Source organism: Ursus americanus, chromosome 27 (assembly GCF_024610735.1).
Source record: "Ursus americanus isolate L20-20 chromosome 27, mUrsAme1.1.p, whole genome shotgun sequence".
NCBI classification, from domain to species: Eukaryota; Metazoa; Chordata; class Mammalia; order Carnivora; family Ursidae; genus Ursus; species Ursus americanus.
In genome coordinates, this window is record NC_142153.1 from 28,580,649 (window position 1) to 28,601,554 (window position 20,906).

A 20,906-nucleotide genomic window follows, 5' to 3' on the forward strand; every position below is an offset into this window, starting at 1 on the left:
TCATTTTCCCCCAAAGTATCAGTCGTTGTAATTCTTTATATGGGCATTAAAAGAATAAAGCCGCATATTAAAAGGTGCAACCAGCGTTCACGGACAGAGCTATGCTGCAGTGAGAGCAGCCTGGTGGCAGATGCCCCTGGCTGTGCAGTGACAGGGAGGTGGACCGTGATTTCCGGGTCACTGGCCGTGCTCTTTTTGTGACTCTAGTCCCTGGTTTCCTCGGAGTCTCCAGGCAAAACTCCTCCAACTGTAGACGGATGACTTGTGTCCTGTACTCTGAGAATGACACACATTAAGAAGAAGATGGTAAAACCCCATGAGTCTTGGCAGAAAAAACAAAAACAAAAACAAAAAGAACCTATTTCCAAGTTATTTTGGGATGAACTCAAGGACCAATTTAGTTAGATATATTGAAGTTACCCAAAACTTTCCTCTCCCCCCCGGACAGCTCACAATGTTGCTAGTACCTTCCGACCAAAGAGATGAAATTGAAAAGTTAGCACACAAAAATTAAAGCAAACAAAACCAACCAACCAACAGAATGCCCTTAGTTGTACTGTGCCTTCTGTGCTTCTGCGTTTAGGAACCTGAGAGCTTTTTGGTTAAGGAAGCCTGCTTTGCAGAATCCAGCACTCGTGTCTGGCACACAGGAAGCACGTCGCAGAGGGTTCTGGAGGAAATGAATAAATCAGTGAATGGCTAAAAGTAATTTTTAATGGAAAAATCTGCAAGAAAGAAAGAAAGAACGAAATAAAGAAAGAAAGATCTGCAACCTGTTAAATCTTCCTAATCTTACACATTCTAATAATAAAAGTAAAAAATAGAATTCTTGATGCTTCTCAGATTTCCGGGGGTCTGGAAGAACAGCGGGTTCTGAGAAGGCGAATTAAATGTGCTGCGGGCGCCAAGCATGATGCATGTGTCCATGACGTTTTTCATTAATGTCTGAACTTAACTGGTAAGGTTTGAGTCAGCAGCATTATACTGTCTTCTGTGGAGCATAGAAAGAAGGCCATCCTAATATATTTACTTCAAAGTATGTGTCAGGTCCCGTGGGTTTTCCTCACTGCAAATCTACACTCCCCCAACTGCCTCTGCCTGGGGCCGGGGGTGGTTTGCCTGCCTGCACTATTCCCTCCCAGAGGAAAAGCCACAGACATGGAGTCCAGTTCCGGACCAACTGTTAAGTCCATGGGCGAGGTGAAAAAGTGGCCCGGTGTCCGTGGACCTCCACGTCCCCTCTAGAGGGGACAGCTTACACCGTCCACGGGGTTATGCTAATGATCACATGGAAATGTAGCTATAAAAAGACTTAAAAATCCACATATATGTATATAATGAATGCTGTAGGAACTTAATATAAATTCCATCTTATATTAATTACATTTAAAGTGCAAGTACCCTTTATAAAATATAAATAATGCCCTATAGATAAAATAAAATGACCAAGAACCTCATAGATTTGGAAGGGACTGAGAAAGATCACTTATCCCAAATTCTTAAAAAGTAGTCTAAAACTTCTGTTTCAATGCTTGCTGTTATTTTTTTACATTTGAAAGTTTGAAAATCACTTGTTATATATGTAAATTACTCTTTATATATGTATATATATACACACATATACAGATCTATATATATAAATGGAAATAAACCTATAAACATATAATAAAAAGGTATGTTATTTATATTGTTAGTAATACATAAACACATAAACTTATAATATATATTAAATATATGTTATATTTAAATAAATACTTTAGGAAAAAGTAAATTTATTAGGCAAAATAAAAAATTGAATATATATATTAAATGTAAGTGTAATATATGTGCATCATATACATGATACATGTACACATATATGTAAAAAATACTATGCGTATGTAAAAAGCAAATTTATAAGGGAATTTTATAGATTTTTAGCTCTAGGCAGTGTAACTGATTTTTGTATTTTAAATCATGATCAGAAAGATACGTTTATGAATCCAGTTTTTCAGATTTTATTTATTTATTAGAGAGAGAAAGAGAGACAGAGCATGAGCATGAGCAGGGAGGAGGGGCTGACTCCTTGGCTGAGCGAGGAGCCCGATGTATTTTTCTATTTTTTCAGATTTTATTTATTTATTAGAGAGAGAGAGAAAGAGAGACAGAGCATGAGCATGAGCAGGGAGGAGGGGCTGACTCCTTGGCTGAGCGAGGAGCCCGATGTGGGACTCAAACCCAGGACCCTGCATGTAACTATTGAGCACATAATCCCAGTATCTCCAATGTATTTACACACACTGAGACTCCCAGCAGATATACCACATAAATAATGCACCAACATAAACATTAAAAAGATATAACTTTGGATAAAAATTCTAATATCTGTGTTCTTCTATTCCACTGAATGCTCTGTACATCCCAAGTGTGTCCCTACCCTCTCAGACATCTCTATAGAGGTTATATGTGGGGATCAGAGTAAAACTAAGAAAGAAGATGAGTTTTAGACTTTATTTAGTAATAATGCCGGAAGGATTAAATTTGAAACTTAAATACAACTTGAACTTGTGAGGGGAATGATGATAAATAGTTTAGCTGAAGAATAACATAAATAAATGAAGTCACATTTGGATACTAGATATAAAAGCAAATTTAAAATTAGAGACAATTTATTTTTCCGTATTTGAAGACGTATATACACAGTTTCTATTTACCAGACCTATAAACACAGTTTCTATTTACCAGTCCTTAAAGTGCATGAAACACGTAAATTTTTATTTATGCTATTTATTTGCATTTCAATAAAACTCAAAATCCCGAATCATTAAACCAGAAATTATCTCCCGCATTGTTTATTTTGGACCTGTCATGGAGAAAAGCACATTTTGTGCATGAATCAGTATCTGTCGATCATTCAGATGACCCACCAAATCAGGGGACTTCTGCTACATTTTAAACATTTCGATAGCTCATACGTTAGGGAATGCAGTCAGTGCCTTTCAGACTAGTTTGTTTTAAATGTAGGATATGATTTTTTTCTTGGTGATTCATCTGTTGTCTCCAGTTTTTCTTCACTGAAATTTACTATAAAGTCAGACTGAAATGGAACCACCTTATGACCCCTTTCATGGGGCTGGACGTTTGCTGTGTTGTTTTCCGTTTAAATTCAACTCAATTGTATTTTGTTGCCTTTACATAGGAGACATATATTCCAGTTAACCAGGTGGATGAGTACGTTTCTTGTGACCATCTGCAATGATGCCATTCCAACTCTGTATTCATTTAGGAAATGATCTGTTTAAGACATTGATTACCCAAGAGTAAGCACCACGTATCTATTTTTCTTTTCTCACATTAACATAAAATAATTTCTGTTATGGAAAAGCCCACACCCATCTATTTCTTACATCAACACACTCATACAGACAGAATAATTATTCAGAATGAAATGAAAATTCTCTACATATTTTTATCAATTTCACAAATGTTTAATTGTGTTTGAAACACACAGTTTGGATGCTTATCTTTAGTGTCTGAGGAAGAGCATGTTACATAACACAATTTATCAAGGCAAGAGTGGACCTAAAATGTCAGGTTTATTTCCTTTCATTTTTTTTAAGGTTTTCTGTTATCATAAAATAATACTCTTTCATTCTATCCTTGAACAAAATAAATCTTTGTAGTTATTCTTTCACAAATTCATCAGATGGTGTCCTTGATAAGACAGAAGTCTATCTGATAATTTGGGCATCCAAATGTTACCCCAGTGATGATTTACTTGTATTTTTTTTATTTATACTTGTGGCTTAAAATTCGAACTGGATGAGTTTTTTAGATGATAAAAAAAGGATATTTGCACAATTATCTGCTTGAATTTTATATGGCTGAGAGATGATAAATTTCTATTCTTTATTGGTACCTACTTAAATTTTGAACTTCAAGCTTCTAAGGAAAATAAAAAACAGTCATGAGATAACCCAATTACACTTATATGGATGAGGTTGAAAAAAAAAATTAAGTGATGCATTTAAACTAGTAGAATGAGTCACCCAACATTCCATGTAAAGCCTGCAGCTTAGGAGTTTAACTCATATCCAGAAGTTAAAATTTTTCTATTTAGAATTATAAAAATGTCAATGGAAGTGCATTGAAATGTTAATATTATTCTGAATTAAGGCATCAACATGAAGACCACACTTAGTATAGTTAGATAAAACCTCTAGGGGGCGCCTGGGTGGCACAGCGGTTAAGCGTCTGCCTTCGGCTCAGGGCGTGATCACGGCGTTATGGGATCGAGCCCCACATCAGGCTCCTCCGCTATGAGCCTGCTTCTTCCTCTCCCACTCACCCTGCTTGTGTTCTCTCTCTCTCTGGCTGTCTCTATCGCTGTCGAATAAATAAACAAAATCTTTAAAAAAAAAGATAAAACCTCTAGGAGCTGATCCCAAATCGATCAAAGGTTTTGGATGATTAAGCTATTTTCCTTTGATGCTTAGAATAAGATGTAAGTTTCAGACGCCACTGTAACGTACGGCTTCGAAATCTCGCAAATCATGAATGAGGTGCTTTGAAGTTCGGGTCAATATATTCCAAGGAGCTTGGCTAATTTTGGAGAATGCCCTCACTTCACAATGTGCTGATTAACATTCAAAAGAGTCAATATATTATCTTTGATTTCTGCCCTCTTTTAGTGCTTGAAAACTCTATCAAGAAGAATAAGTTGTAGAAATACAGACTTTCCCAAACACTGAACATGAGTCTGACTTCAGGTCCGTGACGGTGTATCTGGGATGAGGAGCAGTGGTCAGGCAGCAGGTGGCCGAGGTGCAGGGCCTAAACCATTCAGTGGCCCCTGTTCCTGGCTTGTTCCGCAGACTGGGGCCTCTTCTTAAGTGAAATGGGAGGGACAGAAGTATGGACAGTTTAAAACACTGGAAATCATGAGACTGGGATTCAATTGAATGTCTGTTTTAAGATGCTTACAGAGAGTATTTTGAACTTCTGTGCAGCAGTGTTTTCTCAGAGAAAGCAATGCACGATTGAATAAAATGATCAGAAGGAAAATAAAGACACACACACACCCTGAGCTCTGCATGTAGCACCCCATCCTTGTATCTGTCCTGACTTCCTAGTTAGGAATTAATTCTTTTTTAACCCAAACTTACTGGAAAAGACTCCGGCACATTAGTAATTCTACCTGTTATTCTTGAACCAAATCTATGAGATGAAAAGTTAAAGCAACAACCAAACACTAAAAGCAAACATTATTTTTTCTAAGTACCATAGTAACATAAAAATCAGTAGAAAACTGAAATTATCCTTGTAGGTCTTAAATTAATCGGATGACCGGTACCAACCAGAAAATTCTGGTGAGATGCAGTAATCCAAGAATTTGTCTGTGTTGAACTGGTTAGTTTGTTACAGCTGTTTTCATGATGATTTCAGCCTGAGAGGTGTCCTAAAATCATAGGCCGGTGATGGGCATTAAGGAGGGCACGTATTGCCCGGAGCGCTGGGTGTTATATGCAAGTAATGAATCATGGAACACTACATCAAAAACTAAGGATATACTGTATGGCGACTAACATAATAAAAATTATTATTAGAAAATAATAATAAAAATAAAATCATCGTAGGTTTTCCTCCTAAGCTGAGTTCTCTTTATTCAAACCTGGAAACTCTCTTTTTCTTTTTCCTTCACTTGGGATAGCAATGTTAAGTAGTTTCTCACTTTGCTACTTTGTTCTATTTCTGAACTATGGTGGAGCGGCTCAGTTGCTCAGAGCTTTTCAACCTCAGCGGACCCTCCCTCGCGGGGAAGGCACTGCCCATGACCTTTGCTTAATTTCACCTGCAGCTCCCTGCGGAGGCCAGTACACGGGATCTGAAGGAGTCGTGTTGTCACCCAACTACCCTCATAATTACACAGCCGGTCAGATATGCCTCTACTCCATCACAGTACCCAAGGAGTTTGGTAAGTTGGCTTTTCAGGGTTGTATTCATCATTCAGGGTCATATTTGTTTCATCATTTATCTTACTGTCATTTTATAAACATATTTTAGCTCTTGATATAATAATATACAAGAAGATGAGTTGTATTAAAGCAGCAGGTTTTCTAAAGGTATAGACTATCCACTACAATTCTTTCATCAATGTGATATAAAATGTTTAAATGTTCTTCTAAGATGGTGATCCAGCATAATCAGAGACAATGTATGGCTTCGCTCCTTCTTTTGTTAGAAAGCATTTTTTTCCCCAAGGGAGGATCGCCAAGTAAGGTGAGCTAGGGGGACGCTGTATAAAATTTTGTGCGTAATTCTGTGATCCTATTATGACGGAAATCACTGGATCACTGAATTCTGTTTTGAGAGATTAGAGACGCAAAAGCAGGCAGAGCCCCCATGTGACTCAACATCTAACTTGCAAATTTCCCTCCTAAACTTTGCTTCCAATCTGAGCCAGCTTTCCAAATGGCTTCATTTCTAGAAGGGCCTTCCTGGGCGGGGGGGGGGGGGGGGGGGGAGGGGGGAGGGCGTCCTGCCCTCGGTTTACCCAAAGCTGGATTCCCACACCTCCAATCTCACTCTTGACTACGGATATGTCTTATGATTTCTGAAGTAAACCAGATAGAAACATTTATAGCTTTATAGCCTAGATTCCTTTTCTTTTTTTTAATAGTAAAATTTAAAACCTTACATAGTCAAGGTGTTTTTGTTCTTTACATTCAAAATAGCAGCCACCTACTCTTAGACAGACATAAAGCAAAATTATAAACATTCTCAGGTTAGAATCTGTTTGAGGGAAAACATTTTAAAAAGTACAGTTGTGTGACGAGAAAGTTAATTGCTGGGTAAGAAAGTGGCATGTGGGAGACAAATGGTTTCTGTGAATTTCTATTATTTATGATTCACAGGTCTCTTAAAGCTAATGAAAACATCTGCCCAGCTCTGACTTCGGCCTTAGGTAGTTTAGATCTTGGCCCCTTCGTCAACTGTGCGACGTAACTCGCTTGGTATCTGAAGCCATACCATTTAGCATCTACCCTGGGCCAGTTCTCAAGAGTAATGGGGTTTTGGGGGGTGGGCCTTTCTTGTAGGATCTTGCTCTGTTAGGAAGAGATGGTAATCTGAACATCAGCATGACGGATGTGTTCCTGGAGACCAGGGCAGTGGGACCAGCTTCCCAACAGACAAAGGGCAGATTAACTTACTCTGAGAATGAACGGCACCTGTTACTCTCATTTAAAAATTGAGAGGGATTCTGAGTATTTACTTTGTTATAATAAACAGACGAGAAAACTTAGAAGAGCTGCTAATTCTCACTCTTTATGCTGGACCAATTCCTCTAAACTAATGTCACTTATTTGGCCCCAGTTAATTCATTTTTTCCACCTAAGTGCTCCACAGCATTCTCCAGTTACTTTCCCATGAATATTCCTTTTACGTTTGTTCATAGACACATGACAGAGTATATTTATCACAATGGAATAGAGCAGCCATATTCTATGATTTTGGTTTATTTCAAAATGTATTGAATTGTCACAACACAATTCATGATTTTTCAGCAGAAAAAAACGGTCACACCTCTATCCTAAATATTGATCATCGTTTCCCAATCTGAAATGTGTAATGATATACATTTATCACTTCTATCCAGGCAGAAAATTTTAATTTAAAATTAAAATAGTTATACAGAATATTTAATGAAAATCTGTACTGTCTTTTCTTGTACTTTCTTCTCTTCCTTACTCTTTCCTGGGAAATTAATTAATTCAATAATTAATTCAACAACTGTCATAAGGGCCAAGATGAATAAAACATAGTCTGTGCCCATGAAATGCCCACATTTAAATCCCATGTCAGCGCATGGGGTGAGCCTTACAAGGTAGGAAGGGGCACAAGTGTGGTGAACACAGCTCCAAATGGGAAGGACATTTGAGGCCGGTCTTCAGACACTCCAGTCCTCTCCCTATTTTCATCCAAAAGCATTACCAATGTATCCTTTCTAAAACAAAACTCTGATCATGGAAACACCATGATAGACATCTTTCACTCACTTATTTGCCCACGAGGAAACCCCACATGTTTAGATGTGACCTTCCAGGCCCTGAAGTCTCAGGCTGCCATGGCCTTTGCTCCCCAATTCCCTCTTCTTCCCCTTCCTCACTGAGCGCCTGCCAAACTGGACCAATGGCCACATTAGTCACCTGCAGAATCGTGCTCTTAATGTTCACAGGCTGAAAGAAATACCTTGCATTTCATTCATACACACGGAGGGTTTCAATTCTCCCGCTTAAGGACTAGTGACTCTGCTGTCTCCCCCAGTGGACATGGACGCCCCCACAGCTAGAAACAGCTGCCCCATGGCTCACATTCTACGGCCCTTTATCATTCCCATCATGGTCACGTCTAGCTGTGGCATCCACAGCAGTGAGCCCTGGTGGCTCTTTGGGGAGGAACCCATCAGGGGCCTGAACTCAGCCCAGACAGCTCACCAAAGAAAACTCATGCCTGCTGATGTGAAGACCCTGAATCTCTCTACCCATTGTGGGGAGCACTGCACATGGTGTGTGGCAGATCTGGGACCATGTTTCTATCCTGGTCATCTTCAGATTCTATCATAAAGTGGATGCTTTCTAAAAGTTTCTTAAAATAAATAAATTATGAATTAATTAATTAATTAAATCAAAGCTTCTTGAAATTGTGTGCATATAATTCACTTTTATACGATTGAAAAGACCCAAGCATCCTGCCTCCAACATGATGAAGATTTATTTTGGGGGGTGGGGGCTGTGAACAAAGGCATTGTGGGAGTCAGAACCATGTTGAAATCATAAAGTTCTCTTCCTCTTTCTAATTCTTTGTTTTAGAACACTTCACGCACAGGGAAAGTCCTCCTTGCTCCCATGCTTCCTTTAATTATTTCTCTTTAGGAAACTATAAAGGAAATGTAAAATCTTAAAATATACGTATATAGGTGTGCATATATTCTATTACATGTATATTACATGTGAGGCATAGTACACATATATGTCTATATGTAATACACGTACTAATAGAGCAAATGGCACATGTAGAATACAGTACACACACGAGCTGTGACAGTTAGATCCCCTCCGTTTTGCCAACACTCACATTAATTTGTTCATTAGAATTCTGACTTGTATAACTGATACGCCCACATCAATTTCTTGTTCAGGATGATTTAGAATGATTCTAGCTTAAACCTTAGGCATAAATAAGAATTAGTTGGTCCTGGCTTATGCGTTAAATCACAAGTGTTTCTAAATAGTGTAAAGGCCCTTTTGTCAATTCGAGTACAAGATTATTTATGAAGTTTGAAGTAGTGAAACGCACAGCTGTGTTCTCCTTGGAGGAGATGTGTTCTTGCTACTGATATTGCCTGTGAGATAAATAAAGTTGTGCGGTGGAGTAACAATAGACAATTTCTATAATATGTTTCTGACTTGTGTATAAATTGCAATAAGTTCTTATGAATTTGGCCTTATAATAATCCTAAGCAGAGAATTTTAAATTCTTTGTGAAATTGGCATGTTTTTAGTTTTATTTTTTTTGGCTTTGTTTTTAAAACCAACCAACAGGTATCCTGATCCCTGTACCCATAAAATGTCATTAACTGCTCTTAGATAGATGGAGCAGCTTTGTGGCTATTCTTCTATTGTCCCAATGTAGTACTGAAAAAAAATTAATATTCAAACAATATAAGGAATAGTATTTGTATTCCTTTTATTAAGTATGAAGTCATCAAGAGGCGAAATAAAATTGTTTAAGCAACTAAAAACTCTTAGAAACCAGAGAAAACCAGTTAAAGATTTTCTACAGGACTCTTAGGATTATGATCTTTGGAGAAACCAATAAATAGTTAGCACAACCGCAATCTCCGTGTCTTTATTTTTGAAAAAGCACACCGTGCCAACCCACCCCCTTTATTTTGCAGTGGTGTTTGGACAATTTGCCTATTTCCAGACGGCACTGAACGATTTGGCAGAATTATTTGATGGAACACACCCACAAGCCAGACTTCTCAGCTCTCTCTCTGGGTCACATTCAGGTAAACACTCAATGAGTTTTGTCCTGAATTTTATTTAGACAGCCAGAATGATTAAATTTGAACTTGTCATTTTTTTTCTTTTTAATGAAAGAGAAATGCAATCATCTTTGAATTTGCTCACTTGTTTAATAAAACCTTATTTTTTTATGGAAAATTTCAACCGTATTTTTATCCCACATATAAAACCACTGACCTTTATCATTTTACTTATTAAGGTTCAGGAAAATATAATATCCATCTCAATAACAAAGGCAAATATCAGAGAAAGAAGGGGTAATAAACTATCTGGTGTGTTCTATTTTCTCTTCTATGTCTCATGATCTTCCTGGAGATAAACAGTATCAATATTGTGGTCTAAATCATTGCAAGCCTTAAATACGTCCCTGTAGAGACTCATGACACTCATACATGCATATGTATATGTACACATGTGTACACACAGGCATGCATGAGTGGGTACATATGTATGCATGGAAACATGTGGGGCTTCATAAAACATGGGATGTTACTTCACAGCTCAGTCTTTTTGCCATACTCTTATAAAAAATCACAAGTGGAGCCTTCCCCTCAAAAAATATGAATATACACCAAAAGTAATTAGATTTAGTGCTGAATAGTACTCACTTGATCAATGCAGCCTAATTTATTTAGCCCCTCATGGATTTGAACCTCATACAAACTGCGAGGTTGGTACCACTTTTGTGTTTTCATCCTTTACCGAAGTACAGTCAAGGCACGTAGGTGTGTCACGGACTCTTGCCAACCAAGGTTAGGGTGTGATTATTTCCAGTTTTTCCCCATTATTAACCAAGGGTCTTAAGACCTATGTCTTGTTATTTTCTGCCAGTGTCCAATGATGTAATGTCTAGAAACGCATCAGAAGATACAGATTTAAAATACTGATACATATGGACGAATTCACCTCTGAAATGCTAATGCCATTCATATGCCCCTTAGCAACACTTGAGAGAGACCATTCCTCTGGTGTAGGTGTACTTTAAAAGGCAGAAATATATTTTCGTATTTTTTTATATTTTCTGAATGCTTTAGTATTTTTAAAATCAGCGTTGGATTCAGATTTCCTTAATTTTCTTATTTTAATTTTCTTACTTTAAATAAATTCCCAGCAAATTATTATCAAATATCATTGATTCTGAGTCAGTGATGAATCTGGCTCTTCTATTTCCCATATTGTCAGCTAACAGACCTATAATCAGTGTCTGCTTCAGAAGAAAGCCTAAATGAGATGATCATTAAAGTAACATTTTAACAGAACAAATAGACAAGAACGGTTTTAAAGTTTTGATAGATACGATGTGCCTGGGTGCTAAACCCAAAGGGAAATTTTATAAAAGTCCAACAATTGAATGTGAAATTCTAAGTTAATAATTATTTTCCAAACTATTGTCCACCACGTTGCGGTGTCTTCTGTGGATCCCATGTATTGTCTCTGATTTTTTCCTTAGGTGAAACATTGCCTTTGGCGACATCAAATCAGATTCTCCTCCGCTTCAGCGCCAAGAGCGGAGCGTCTGCCCGGGGCTTTCACTTCGTTTACCAAGGTAAAGGTCACTCTGCACGCTAAGACCTCTCCCAGCGCTGCTCACACCGCTATGTTCAGTTAAAGCACTAACAATACCTGAGTTGTGTGTGTGTTTTTTCTTAATATTTAGGACATTGAAGGTATTCATGTATTTATACTAAACCAGTTTAATTAACAAGAATATCACAATTTTTCTTTCTGACACTTAAATATGATACTTCTACTGCAAAGACTCAAAACCAGCTCATTTACCTGGCATTATCGGAAAACACATACCGATCCAACCCACTTTGTATAACACTTCACATCTCGCAAAAGGATTTCACATACATTACAATATTTTATGTAATTAGGCAAAGTGTTTCATAATAGTCTAGATTTTAGTAACTGCTTTAATGAAATACCTTTAAAGCACATTATACCATTCCAGATCTTCCTGTAAAAACTATTTGAAAAGGCAACCTAAAAAAATCACACAAAACCCCAAATACCATCCATGGACCCATCCCTCTAACTACCCATTTTATTTTGTGTTCTATTAACTTTTGACACTTCAAAACATTTATATTTATTTTTGAAATTGGAATGTATTCAAAATGTTTATGAGTGCAGAAAGATTCTTCAAAACTGAGGATTTTCCCCCTATTTCTAGTTTACCTTTATTTTGCAAATTTCATTACCTGAACTTGAAAAAAACACATGCAAACTGTTTATACACTTTCTGAAGCGCCAAGTGGGTCTTTGGATAGAACTTGGAATCGCTGTGTAGCTGGAGATGCGGCAGAGCTCACCATCTGCAGAAATAAACTGTGTGCTCCAAAATAGGAAGAAATACTCAGTTTTCTAGGTCTCCGTTTTCCTTAAGGCTAGAGAGATTACTCACGACTCTTAAATATTTTCTTCAGAAGTGGAAGAGGATCACTTACTAGAAATGGTTTCTGGCCTTTAATAGAGAATTCTCCAGAAAAAATGCTTAACAGCATCATCACGTTTATTTAAAAAAAATTATGGAAAATAACAATGTGTCATTTCATTCATAACTCATTTCTAATACTCTCACACTGCAAACACCAAGCCCTCAAAATACTTTTTATAACCTCTACAAATTATAAAATAATTATTTTATAAATTATAGAGTAGTTTGCTACAAAACCTCCTTGGTGTCCAGCAATAAGATGACTTAAAAAAGAATGAGAAAGGAGCAGGAAGGAACCTGACAGGCAAACAGCAGGAAAAGTATCTCTAATCCAATCTAAGTAGTAATTGCTTGAATGATGTTGGTACTCAATTAAGATCAGTTTCATTGTTCTAAATTATATCTTTTCTTAAAATATAAACAATTAAACCAATTTTTTAATGGACTTCATTGGACAGTGACCAACGTAGGCAACTTATCTCTTACTCATTCCTAATTTTCTTTAAATAATTGTATATTATTATGCAGAAGCAAATTTACAAACCCAAATAAGTTGGGGTGACATAAAGATACTGGACCACTTGGATTAAGTACCTCTTTTACCCTGGAGAAATTCAAGTTACTGACATTGTCTGTCTTGATAAGGGGTGTTCTTTGATTCTTGATAAGCATTAGAAAATCAATCAGATCATCAAATAAAATACCTTGGTCATAAAAAATGACCCTCGTAAGGATATGTCTATTCTACTTAGAAATGTTATCATCAAAAGTCATGATTTTAAAAACTATGTTTCTTGGCTTAAAGTAACATATTACCATTACAATGAATTAAGACAGAAAAGTAGAAAGAAAAAATCATTTATAGGAGGAATATATTTCCCTTGTCTTTGAGAATATATAATGACTCTAATAACATCCTCAATATTTTATAAAGTATACCTCCTTTTCTTGCTTTGTTCTTACAGTGAGTTTATGCAAAAATTGATGTCTTTTCATCAAAGCTAAATCCTTTGGAAGTAAAGAGCTAGAATCATGAATGCAATTTATAAATCACTCAAGAGCACCTGGGGAAGTTTTCAATACATACGGAAAGTGAAATTGAACATTGCCTTCTGAAAGATGGCAGTTATACGGAAGCCAAGAAATTATTTGCAACCTATTGTATAAAAATGTCCTGAAAAGTTATTTTGTATACCACGTATGGCTTCATTCTTTCATAAGTTATTAAATCTTAGAATTGTGCAGGGACTTTCTGACACCCATGATTATAGGGTGTCTAACCCTGTTAGCAGACAGTTGTGTTATACAGAGCTGTTAGAAACATCTATGCCTAACAAGGCAGCAGGATCAGGGTGTGGGAAGCCAGGATCACTGTCTCCTGCCCTCCCCACTGGCCTGGTTAATAAGGAGACATTAATAATGAGGATGTTTCTGTCTTTCTGATCTTGTGGAGAAATGGACGTATAGAGGCTTTTTTTTTTTTTTTTTTTTTACAAAGTGTCCTAATTAACTCATGGCCTTGGCTGCTTTTTATTTGTTTTCCACACTACTTAGAGGTAGAAGGGCATATTTGAAAGAGAGTGAGTTAAGACCCACAAGCACCCCAAAGAAGGCTAGTGGGGGGAACCCTTCCTAATACAATGCTTCAACTAGCCCTTCCACGTTGGTTTGTCAATGATACTCAGCACCTGTGAAGAGCTTTGTTCGGCTCCTTGATGCTATTGAATTAAAGGCTCAAGGATATTATCCGCTCGGGGTTGGAGCAACCGGCTTCGCAGGTCACCAGTCGTACAAGGAGAGTGTGCACCGGACGGGGACTGAGAGGAGATCACGTGGCTCGGGTGTCGGTCCTCCTCGGACAACCTTGCGTCCGTCTGCCTTCAGTTCAACAGACACACACCTCAGCGGTGTGGCCGGCAGACGGGATTTAGAAGCAAAAGACGCTGTGAGAACCTACCATGAACGGACATCTAGAGATGGTCCTGAAGGGTGAGCCTTTCTCTAACTTTCCCAGCATTTCGGTTCCAGATGAGACCACTGTAATATTAGTCCTGCGTAAACAAACTTCCATGAAGACACAGGAGGAACACGCCATGTTTTTAAACATGAATACATTCAAATAGTTGTTCTGGATTTCCTTTTAGACACCCGGAGAAGGTTTCCCAACTTCCTTCGCCCAACTCCTAGGGATGCCTGAGCCTTCCTTCTGCTCCCTAACCTCCCAGACCCAGACACTGGCAGGACCCCCAAGCAGTAAATGTGGTTCTGCACATTTGGATAATCTTTGCCATTCCACACACACACACACACACACACACACACACACACAAATATATATATATATATATATATATATATATATATATATATATATATATATATATATATATTACACCTGAAGTCAATGTATTCTTAGATCAATGAGAAAATCAAAATTCATGTCATCCTAAGAAACCCTCCACGTGGGAGACTTACCTACTGTGTCTTAACAAATTAAGCACAGTCTGATTTCTCCAGGATTTGAAGATCCCTTTTAGCTATTCTATGAAGTGGTTACATTGCCTTTATGGACTTTTCGTGGCCCCAAATGCACACCTTATAATACTGGAATCAACCTAAGCAATACTGGAAGCAACACAAGAACCAGCCTGTGTGGCCACAGAGACTGACTAGAGCAGAGCAGACACTCCTCTCCTGTCCTGCTTGTTCCGAGGCACGTGCTGATGTATGGCCGGGTAGTTCAAACCCACCTGCACCGCGCCCCCTCCCCGCTCTGCCTGTGCACAGAACTGAATGTGTCTCTATTAAACCTGGTGGTTGACAGTGTCTCATCCATACAGTACTATTTTGAATTGTCATATTTATGCCTGGCCGTTTCCACATATCATTCATTTTTCTTGTGTCTTTCCATGTAGAATTCAACACTATGTTCTCTCAAAATAAGTCACTCATGCCAAAATTAGTAAACCAGACAGGACTTACTGAATATTTCAAGGGGGAAAGGAGGCCGTGTTTCCATGTTTTTAGATCAAACTTCTGCACAGAGGCCAACTTACAAATGTCAGCTGGCCCCAAAACCCGGTTTCTCCGAGTCATATTTGCCCCATGGACAGGTCTAACCTACATCCTCATCCCCCAGCCTCACCTCAAACGGCCTCCTGCCTCCTTGCCTCCCAGCGGCCTGGTCTGCCAGATTCATGAGCTCAGGGCTTCCTGGTCCAGGATCCTCCTATGGGGGACTCACTCTCCTTAGCATTACAATAAGCAGATAAACAATCTAAAAACACAGAAGTGCATCTTCTACGTTGGGTAGGAAGAATTTTCACTAAAATTCCCTTTGCTTGAGGTCCTTCCTAGGCATGTAAATGCATGTCTTTACTGATTGTCCCCATGCCTCATCACCTTTTAGATGGCATAAGTTATAAGGTTTTCCACTTCTAAGAAATTCACACATTGTATAAAAAGCTTATAAAATGCCTACTTTTTACGAAGACAAATAAGCATAAAGTTTTGTTCATCATTCAGTTGTGTATGTTTGAATTCACTGACTAGTAATGGCTTGTCAAATCTGATTTTTCAACTACCAAAACAGAATGGTTTGGAGAAATAGAAATATCATTGTCACTACATGAAACAGGAAAGACCGCCTCACTTAGACTTTGCAAAAGATTGCTATGAGCATGCGGATTTGTTATTATTATGGCTGTTGTTGTTGTTTTGTTGTTACACCTGCACTGAAAGAGGAGCCGTGAAGATCCGTGGATGGATCTACCATGTCTCTCCTTTCCATGCGTGCTCGGAAAGCTCCTGAGACCGGCACCAGCTCCTCCCAGCACAATGCGCTAGACCCAGGGGACGTCACTCCTTCTGCCCACTGCCTCTTCCTCCAGGCTGACCTCATCCTCTGTTCGCTTTCCACTGCGGTGATTTCAATCTTGTTTCACAGCAGTAGGAAACGTTTACTAAAAGACAGAGGATAATTACCACAGAGGATGGAATTTCTCTGTGGTGCGGCCCAAAACATCCAGGGGAAGGGCAGGAACCAGAGGGTGCGCTGAGAGCAGAAGTTGCTGCACACGTGGATTTTCTGCAGACCTTGCGTGGACGGCTGATGTCTCAGTCTCCACTTGCTCCTGTCCCACTTTGTGTGAGCAGCTCACAGCTGCTCTTCTCATTTTGGAAACTTCTTCCTCTAAAAACTGTCCTTCATAATTTCACGCAAATGCAGGTGATTTTCGTTTATTGTTATTTTCCTTAAAAAAGGACAACAGAGAAGTTCTTGAAGGAAGGCTCGAAAGTGGCATGTGTCCGAATGACCTTGAAGGTGTGTTCGTCCCCATCCATGGGACCCCAGAATGGCCGTGATACCCTCGACAAACACAAGCGAGACCACTTAGAAAAGTGTGGAGGCTTTGCCATGAAGAGTGGGGAGCTTTCCCTGTCATTCAGGACAAGCAGAAAAATGGCCATTGGACAGGTTTCTCCATTTGGGTAAAAAAAAATTCTTGAGAATTGAAGCGTCCCTGGGATATTTTTTATTCATTTCCTTTTCGCTCTCATGCTACTTGTTCGACTGTAACAAAATACTCAGTTATAGAAATACGACAAATAGGAGTTCTAATCAATTTGTTATTATAATATTATACTGCATTCTGATTTTAGCTATAGAAAGCCATTCTGATGTATCATTGTTTCACCTATAGTTATTAATATATAATTTTATTAACTTCGCCTTCTGATAGAAAATACTTCAACCCTGAATTCAAGCACAGGTTTGCCAGAGTCATCGTCTGCCTTCCACGCTCATAGAATCGCTTGCCTAGCAGCAGTCACCCAAATGCTGTCTGTCATTATTCAGGTTCAATTCCGAACATGATGCCAGCCTGTTAGGAAAAGCCGTGTGAAGACAGAGGAGTGTTTTAAAGAAAATGAGTGTATAAGCACATTGTCTCAGAAGGCTGCACCATTGAACGGGGACACGCACAGTCTGAAAGAGAGAGAGGATCCTGGTGACGGTAGAGACAAACTGACTTCTAACTGCACAGAACATAACCAGAATAGCGCATTTTCAAGTGCATGCCAGGGGGATCGATCTCTCAAAGAGTTGGTTTGGCACAACGGACGTCATTGCCAATTGAAGTATTTTTGAAACTTGATCCCTGCCCCTTTTAATACACAGAAGACTCTTTTACAGGGGCAGAATTCCAATAAACAAGCTAAATAGATGCCTCACCCTACCCTGGAGCGAGCGCACCTGCCCATGCCTACCACCCAAAGACCATCAGGACATACCTGTCATCAAACAAGCTTGGGTTTTACCAGCTGCCTCAGTGAAGACCACACACCATGGAGACCCTGGGGATGTCTCAGAAAGAAAGCTCCAGGAGGGGCTGGTTATAGGATTGAGGTTTGTGTGAGGTGATTTGGGGCAGGATTAAAGGCAGTGTGACTTTGCTTTGGATTGGGTACTGGCAAGGGAGACCCAGTGGTGTGGGGTATCTTGACTTTTATCAGGAGGTAGAAGGAACATCCATGTTGTTGCAAATGGCAGAATTCCTTTCTTTTTTAAGGCTAAATAATATCTCATTGCATGGACATAACACATTTTCTCTACCCATTCGTTCATCGATGGACACTGAGATTGTTTCCATGGCTTGGCTGCTGGGACTAATGCTGCAGTGAATATGGTGGGGAGAGAGATCTCTTTGAAATGCTGATTTCTGATTTTTTGGGGATATGTACCCAGAAGTGAGATTGCTGGATCATATGGGAGTTCTATTTTTGATTTTGTTATTTCATCACAATAGCCATATTATCCTCACTAGACTCTAAGGTCTTTGAGGATAAGTACAAGTTCTTAGTCACCTCATTATCATGAGCACAGTGATTTGGGTGCTTAATTAATTTTAATTGCCTGAATATCACTCAATTCTCATAAGGCACTAATGCTCCTTATGCCACGTTTTCCTCGTCTGAAATGAGAATATAAGGCAGTCCTCGGGGTTGGTAAGAGGATGAAATGCAGATGGGAAAGTGCTTCCCAAATCATTCCTTCTAGAAATTGCGGAAGGCGTTATTAATCCCTATATTAACATAAACTCTCTCTGGACTCACCTTAACTCTATTTCCAAGGAAATATTTTGGCTTCCCGATAAAGATACAGATGGCTGTGTTGTGTGGTTTGCTTCTAGCTGTTCCTCGAACCAGCGATACCCAGTGCAGCTCTATCCCCGAGCCCAGATACGGAAGGAGAATCGGCTCGGAGTTTTCAGCGGGTTCGATTGTCCGATTCGAGTGTAACCCAGGATACCTCCTGCAGGGTTCCACTGCTATCCGCTGTCAGTCCGTGCCTAATGCTTTAGCTCAGTGGAATGACACGATCCCGAGCTGCATAGGTAAGCGTGTGTCCAGAAGGTGCGATAACTTGTGCGAGGCTGTCAATCCCAGGCTCACCGCTGGTTGAAGAGCTGCTTTCCAATGCTTGTGTCCAGTCTCCACCACCTGGCCATACTCCAGACCTATTTAAAGAGCAATGCATTTTATCTGACATAATTGCATAGCAGCTAAACCCTAAAGATTACCGTGTTGCATGAAACAACTCATTAGATTAACAAGTATGAAACATGTTTTCTTTCTCGATACTTATTAAGTATGACATTAACTCTACAGCCATGGGTATATAACATAATTTCATTTTGGGGAAGAATCATTATAATGTTGATTTGCTATGCTGTGTAATGTCTTTTTTAATAAATGTGTGCTGATGAAAGTTTAAAAAGTAATAGGTTAACGCAGCCCCAATAACAATGACATTGTTAGCTATAGTTTATTTGCTTCATTGTGTGTAAGAATGTCTAGTGCAATCATGATTAGCTCTTGAATTCATTTGCACATTTTCAGCATCTCTTCTCCTCTCTGGATTTGCTCAAAAATCCCATTAATACCCTTCGGAGTTGCATGTCTGCATATAAGAGACAATACTCTGCAAAGCTCCTTAATCGTACGGATAAAATTATTCTAAACAGAGTTCACTTCAAAGATGCCACTGTCAGGTACAGTCCCTCATTAGAGAGCTCGAAGAGATTTACTTTTAAACACCACATCTATAACTTGGTACTATGGTAGATAATAATCAATGATCCTCCGAGTTTATAAGAGAACAGACTGAACTTGACCCGGCTACAAGTGCCATTTAAAGGACCATACTCTATGTAAAATGTCTCTTAATATCTGATCACACAGCAAAGAACTGCTAAGCACCAAATTAATGCTGTCCTTTGCTGTACTTTATTTTTATGAGATCTGATTTTGTCTTTTAGTCCCCTGCAGCGGCAATTTCACTCAGCGCAGAGGTACAATTTTATCCCCTGGCTACCCGGAACCGTATGGTAACAACTTAAACTGTATCTGGAAAATCATAGTGACAGAGGGATCAGGAATTCAGGTAAGCCCCTCAAGCCATGCACAGGGCTTGGCCAGGTCTGTGCTTGCTTCCTGTGTTTGTTTTCTGTCTTGCATTGATTATTTTATTTTATTTTATTTTATTTCTGCGTTGGTTATTTAATTTTATTTATTTATTTTGCATTGGTTTATTTTATTTTATTTTTGCATTGGTTGTTTATTTATTTATTTTACATTGGTTATTTTAAACACTTAAACCATAACCTGTTTCCCTTTTCTTACTGCTGTTGCAAGGTGTTTCTAATCACATTTCTCTATTTGGAATAGCAATAATAGATTTTTAGGATAAAAGCTGTCAAAAGTACCATTTGTAGAAATTTTCAAATGTCTTTTCATGGTTTATTCTCCTTGGTTTCACGCTTCTTCTGTGTATATATTAAGTAACATGGGAGACCCTATATGATCAGGCTAATTTCTTTAAAGCAAAAACCCATATTAACTGAACACTGTTGTTTGCTAGATTCAAGTGATCAGTTTTGCCACCGAGCAGAACTGGGACTCTCTGGAGATTTACGACGGCGGTGACATGACCGCACCCAGGCTGGGAAGTTTCTCAGGTAAGAAGACACCAGCTCCCTAGTCTTTGTTTGTGAGCCAGAATCATCAAACACTATCAAACCACCACCAACAACAAAACGTTCGATGCAGACATTTTCCTACAAAACTCCTGTACATCTGTAATAGCTTGGCTAGTGTTAAAGTTTTAGCGCAAGCCCATCACAGAACAGGTGAGCCGAGAGACAGCTCTGTTCCCAGGGAGCCGAGGGCCGCTACGGGATGAAAAGGTAGCCCAGCCTTTGCAGGTGACAGGCTGAGGCCCGGGAACAAGGGACCCAGTGGGAGTAACGGGAGGTGGGGGTGAAGCAGAGAGTTGGTCACGGTTCTCAGGTCCTGAGAAGAGACGTCCTAAGATCAGGCAATCCAGGAAAATGGCA

The 20,906-nt window shown here is 39.0% G+C and overlaps 1 protein-coding gene across 1 annotated transcript in view; it reads left to right on the forward strand.

The window, feature by feature from the left end:
• Positions 1 to 20,906, forward strand: part of CSMD1 (CUB and Sushi multiple domains 1) — a 1,039,667-nt gene that overhangs the window by 786,994 nt on the left and 231,767 nt on the right. The window contains exons 29-34 of the mRNA XM_087856321.1: positions 5,837 to 5,953; positions 9,938 to 10,051; positions 11,518 to 11,613; positions 18,702 to 18,905; positions 19,830 to 19,954; positions 20,432 to 20,528. Of these exons, the coding sequence (XP_087712447.1) occupies positions 5,837 to 5,953; positions 9,938 to 10,051; positions 11,518 to 11,613; positions 18,702 to 18,905; positions 19,830 to 19,954; positions 20,432 to 20,528 (753 nt within the window). The remainder of the gene's footprint in view (positions 1 to 5,836; positions 5,954 to 9,937; positions 10,052 to 11,517; positions 11,614 to 18,701; positions 18,906 to 19,829; positions 19,955 to 20,431; positions 20,529 to 20,906) is intronic.